This window comes from Ranitomeya imitator, chromosome 3, assembly GCF_032444005.1.
Source record: "Ranitomeya imitator isolate aRanImi1 chromosome 3, aRanImi1.pri, whole genome shotgun sequence".
In the NCBI taxonomy this organism is placed as follows: domain Eukaryota; kingdom Metazoa; phylum Chordata; class Amphibia; order Anura; family Dendrobatidae; genus Ranitomeya; species Ranitomeya imitator.
In genome coordinates this window covers 744,057,268-744,063,267 of record NC_091284.1, presented here as the reverse complement: position 1 = coordinate 744,063,267, position 6,000 = coordinate 744,057,268, and the positions used below count along the sequence as shown (strand labels likewise).

General features: G+C 42.6%; 1 protein-coding gene across 1 annotated transcript in view; it reads right to left on the bottom strand.

The window, feature by feature from the left end:
• Positions 1-1,559: 1,559 nt before the first annotated feature.
• The window catches only part of MRPS31 (mitochondrial ribosomal protein S31), a 78,902-nt gene continuing 74,461 nt past the window's right edge, over positions 1,560-6,000 (bottom strand). The window contains exon 7 of the mRNA XM_069758911.1: positions 1,560-1,953. Coding sequence (XP_069615012.1) covers positions 1,721-1,953 — 233 coding nt within the window. The 3' untranslated portion in view covers positions 1,560-1,720. The remainder of the gene's footprint in view (positions 1,954-6,000) is intronic.

Here is a 6,000-nt window from a genome sequence, read left to right as displayed (position 1 = left end):
CTCTGTTTCCTTTTTGGCAGCTTTAATTAGTTTTTTAGATAAAGTATTTTTCTCCCTATAGTTTTTTTAGAGCTTCAATGGTGCCATCCTGCTTTAGTAGTGCAAATGCTTTCTTTTTACTGTTAATTGCCTGTCTTACTTCTTTGTTTAGCCACATTGGGTTTTTCCCATTTCTAGTCCTTTTATTCCCACAAGGTATAAACCGCTTACAGTGCCTATTTAGGATGTTCTTAAACATTTCCCATTTATTATCTGTATTCTCATTTCTGAGGATATTGTCCCAGTCTACCAGATTAAGGGCATCTCTAAGCTGGTCAAACTTTGCCTTCCTAAAGTTCAGTGTTTTTGTGACTCCCTGACAAGTCCCCCTAGTGAAAGACAAGTGAAACTGCACAATATTGTGGTCGCTATTTCCTAGATGCCCAACCACCTGCAGATTTGTTATTCTGTCAGGTCTATTAGATAGTATTAGGTCTAAAAGTGCTGCTCCTCTGGTTGGATTCTGCACCAATTGTGAAAGATAATTTTTCTTGGTTATTAGCAGAAACCTGTTGCCTTTATGGGTTTCACATGTTTCTGTTTCCCAGTTAATATCCGGGTAGTTAAAGTCCCCCATAACCAGCACCTAATTATGGGTTGCAGCTTGAAACTGTTCCAGAAAATCTAGTATTTCTCCGAGAAAACTATCACTATTACACATTTATTTCCTTTTGTGCATTGGAACACCACAAAAAAAAGAGGGAAGAAATGGAAAACTGGACATGATTCTGCCCCCCCCCCCCCCCCCCCAAAAAAAAAAAAAAAAAAAAAAAAAAAAGAGCTGTGACAAAATTGGCACCCTTAACTTAATATTTGATTGCACATTCTTTGGAATAAATGACCGCAGTGAATCGCTTCCTATAACCATCAACAAGCTTCTTACACCTCTCAACTGGAGTTTTGGACCACTCGTCATTTGCAAACTGCTCCAGGTCTCTCATATATGAAGGCGCCTTCTTCCATCAGCAATTTTAAGATCTCTCCACAGGTGTTCAGCGAGATTCAGATTAGGACTCATTGCTGGCCACTTCAGATCTCTCTAGCGCTTTTCTTCCCATCGATTTCTGGGGGCTTCTTGAAGAATGTTTGGAGTCCCTGTCCTGCTGGAAGACCCATGACCTAGGACGCAAGCTCTGTTTTCTGACCATGGGCACTACATTGTTACCCAAAATCCTTTGGGGATCCTCATATTTGCACACAATCTACCTAAACTACATCTACCTAAACGGCTTTTCCAAGAGCACGCACCGATTGGTTTACTCAATTCCCAATCTCTTGGATCTACCCTTCATTCCTTATGGATTGTAAACTTTATAAGCAGAGTTTCTCTCCAGTTCATGATGAGTTGGGTGTGAGTGTAAGCTGATCAAAGGAACAATAAGCTGCAATTAAATAAAATACGGCTGATCTATAACAAGCTTGAACCACGTAGCGTAGTATTCACCTTGTAGAACAGTATGACATCAACTAAATTGGAAAGCCCGAAAATACTCTTTTCTAAAGATATACATACAAACAAATGCTAGAATATATTTTATTAATGAAACAAGCAATGTTCTTCATTTGCCATTTAGCTGGAGATGGAAAGTTTCTCGGGGTCCAAGTATACACAGTTGTGTAAAACTAGGAGTGAGAAAAAAAAAAAAGGTTGCGAATGGAGAGCAGGAACTGCACCTCCACTTCAGTTAATGTAAACGTCACATTCTCTGAGAAGATCCTCTTTTTTATGAAAGTAATCATGGAACCAGTCTATGTGATCTTTCTTCTGTTGGACAGTAAGGTACGGATTTTTGGAAAGGCCACATATTACCAGCTCCATAAAATGTCTGATTGGACCATGCTTTGGGAAGTCTTCCAAATACTTTTCCAGGAATATGTGCTCGTGGAACTCTACTTTCTGCTCCTCATCAAGACCTGCAAGAGAAATTATATCACCATGACTGTCTAAAGTTGGCATTTCAAGAACAGGACAGAGTATTTGCTGCCCTGTACTTTTAGAATTTGTATACTACAAAAAAAAGCGCTTTATGAAACGTGCGTCAATTTGTTGTTATTTGTAGGAGAAGGGTCATACTACGGGTGTTCAAGGATTCAGGTAATACCATCTCTTCAATTCGCTAATTTTTGATAGTTTTTTTTTTATTGGAGCATTCTGGCCAGAAATTGTACATAGTTGAGCCTTTTTATGACGGACTATAAAGTTATCCGTATATACTAATATATTGGAGCATTTGTACTTATTAAATAGCTAGGTGTTGGCATCTTATGCGATCATGTATAGTGTTTGTCTTTGACCTGATTTTTTATTATGAAATTTAAAGCAAAATACACAACCAATAAACAGCTCATTTGTGAATATATATATATATATATATATATATATATATATATATATATATATATATATATATATATATATATATATATATCTCACAAGTGAGTAATGAGCCTGACTGAGAAGATACAATGTTTCTAATTAATACCCAAGCTGTTTAGCATCTATTGAGGCTTCTATATTCCACCAGTGATAAGGTTTCTCATTCCGCTTTTACAGAATCCCGATGATGACTTGTGCCTTGAGGGCCTTTACATGACAGAGGAAGGAGGAGGAGGATCACCTGCTTCTCACAAGCCGCATGAGATCTGTTACATCCTCAATAGCACCTTTATTCTCCTCTGTGCTTCCACCAAACAATTCACAATATTGTTAGCGGAATTAATAGGTAACTCCACCCAAAGTCAAAAGTAAAAGCGATTTGGGTCACTTCGGGTCAGCACAACAAACACTTCTGCTCTTCTGATCTGCTCTGATGGATCACTTGCCAACACCAAGGATTACCAGAACATTCTGGGGAAAGCTATATTTTAAAGAAAATCCTGCAACAAAGCAGTGATATTGGCCATGATGCCTTTTTTTATCTCTTCTTACGAAACAGAACAACATTAATGATAAGAGCATTCACAGCTAAAAATTTTCTTGAAGTCCTTTTTTAAAGGGAACCTGTCACCCCGTTTTTTGAGATTGAGCTATAAATACTGTTAAATAGGGCCTGCGCTGTGTGTTCCTATAGTGTATGTAGTGTACCCCGATTCCCTATGTATGCTGAGAAATAACTTACCAAAGTCGCCGTTTTCGCCTGTCAATCAGGCTGGTCAGGTCGGGAGGGCGTGGTGACATCGGTGGTTCTTCCTCAGCTTTACGTTGGTGGCGTAGTGGTGTAGTGGTGAAGACACAGCGCGCGATCTGCGCTGTAATCCCTTGCATCGGTGGGGGCGGCCATCTTCCTGGGGCCGCGCGTGCGCAGATCGAGTGCTCTGCTGCACGGGGCTTCAGGAAAATGGCCGCCGCGATCTCTAATGCGCACGCGCGGCATCCCGCGGCCATTTTCCTGAAGCCCCGTGCAGCAGAGCACTCGATCTGCGCACGCGCGGCCCCAGGAAGATGGCCGCCCCCACCGATGCAAGGGATTACAGCGCAGATCGCGCGCTGTGTCTTCACCACTACACCACCAACGTAAAGCTGAGGAAGAACCACCGATGTCACCACGCCCTCCCGACCTGACCAGCCTGATTGACAGGCGAAAACGGCGACTTTGGTAAGTTATTTCTCAGCATACATAGGGAATCGGGGTACACTACATACACTATAGGAACACACAGCGCAGGCCCTATTTAACAGTATTTATAGCTCAATCTCAAAAAACGGGGTGACAGGTTCCCTTTAAAGATAAATATATTAAATACCGTATTTTTCTGGATTACAAGACGCACTTTTTTTCTCAAATTTGGAGGGAAAATGGGGGTGCTCTTATAATGTGGATATAACTTACCGGTACCGTTGCTGCAGGCTGAGGGGGGCTCCGGTGCTGCTGCGGGGGTCTCTGCCGACATTTTGTGAAAGGTCAGAGCCCCTGGAGTTCCATGGTGCCGAGATCTCCATCTGCGCATGCGCCACCCCCCAGGTGTGCATTTTCCCGGAGTCTACCACAGGAAACCATGTAACTGCAGGGGCTCTAGCCTTTCACAAAATGTCAGCAGAGCCCCGGCCGCACCGGAGACCCCCGCAAAAGCATTGGACACCCCCACAGCGGCGTGCCGCACATCGGAACACCCACTCATCCCAGCCTTCAGCATCACCCCACTCCTGCCTCTTCCAGCAGCGACCCTGGAACCCTGCTTCACAGCAGCCACCAACCTCAGTAAGCAATAAAACAGTGTGTAATAGAAATATATAGAGACAGAGAGAGAGAGAGAGAGAGAGAGAGAGAGTTTTTTTTGCTTTCTTGGCCTTTTTTCAAAGAAGATGAAGGATAACACCAAAACTTTTTTCTCCACTCATGGATATTGGTTTGGTTCAGCCATTTATTGTCAAACTACTGTGGATTCTCTCTTTAAATCATAGTGACAACTCAAAACATTCAAATGACCCTGATCAAAAGTTCACATACCCTGGTGATTTTGGCCTGACAACAAGCAAAGTTGACACAAGTGGGTTTGAATGGCTACTAAAGGTAATATCCGGTTTGCGTGTAATCAGGGTATGTGCATAAAAGCTGAGTGAGCTTCTGGGATTCAGACAGACTCTTGCATCTTTCATCCAGCCAATGACGTTTCTGGATTGTGAGTCATGGGGTAAGCAAAAGATTTGTCAACGGATCTACGGGAAAAGGTAGTTGAACTGTATAAAACAGGAAAGGGATACCAAAAGATATCCAAGGAACTTACAATGAATATCATTGAGCCACTCTAGGGATATCTCAAGCGCGCAGTTCATGCAAGACAGACCAGGAATTTGCAGGAACTAGAGGCTTTTTGCCAAGAAGAGTAGGCAGCTTTACAATATGAGAAAATAAAGAACCTCATCCACAACTACCACAAAAGACTTCAAGCTGTCATTGATGTTAGAAGGGGCAATACAAGGTATTAAGAAATGGGGTATGTGTACTTTTGATCAGGGTCATTTGGATGTTTTGGGTTGTCATTATGATTAAAAAGAGAAAACACAGTAGTTTGACAATAAATGGCTTATGGCTTCACCCAACCACTAACTGTGATTGGAGAAAAAGTATTGGTGTTATCATTCATATTCTCTGAAAAAAGGACAAGAAAACAAAAATTATGTATATACATATATATATACACACACACACACACAGCTCAAAAACAAACAGGGAACGCTAAAATCCCAGATCCTAGATATCACTGAATTAAAAATTCCAGTTGTAAATCTTTATTCATTACATAGTGGAATGTGTTGAGAACAATAAAACCTAAAAATTATCAACGTAAATCACAACTAATATCCCACGGAGGTCTGGAGCAGGAATGATGCTCAAAATCAAAGTGGAAAATGAAGTTACAGGCTGATCCATCTTCAGTGGAAATGCCTCATGACAAGGAAATGATGCTCAGTAGTGTGTGTGGCCTCCACGTGCCTGTATGACCACCCTACAATGCCTGGGCATGCTCCTGATGAGGTGGCAGATGGTCTCCTGAGGGATCTCCTCCCAGACCTAGACTAAAGCATCCGCCAACTCCTGGACAGTCTGTGGTGCAACGTGACGTTGGTGGATGGTGCGAGACATGATGTCCCAGATGTGTTCAATCTGATTGAGGTCTGGGAAATGGGCGGGCCAGTCCATAGCTTTAATGCCTTCATCTTGCAGGAAATGGTGACACACTCCAGGCACATGAGGTCTGGAATTGTCCTGCATTAGCAGGAACCCAGGGCCAACAGCACCAGCATATGGTCTCACAAGGAGTCTGAGGATCTCATCTCGGTACCTAATGGCAGTCATGCTACCTTTGCCGAGCAACATGGAGGGCTGTGCGGCCCTCCAAAGAAATGCCATCCCAAAACATTACTGACCCACTGCCAAACCAGTCATGCTGAAGGATGTTGCAGACAGCAGATCACTCTCCATGTCGTCTCCAGACACTGTCACATCTGCTCAGTGTGAA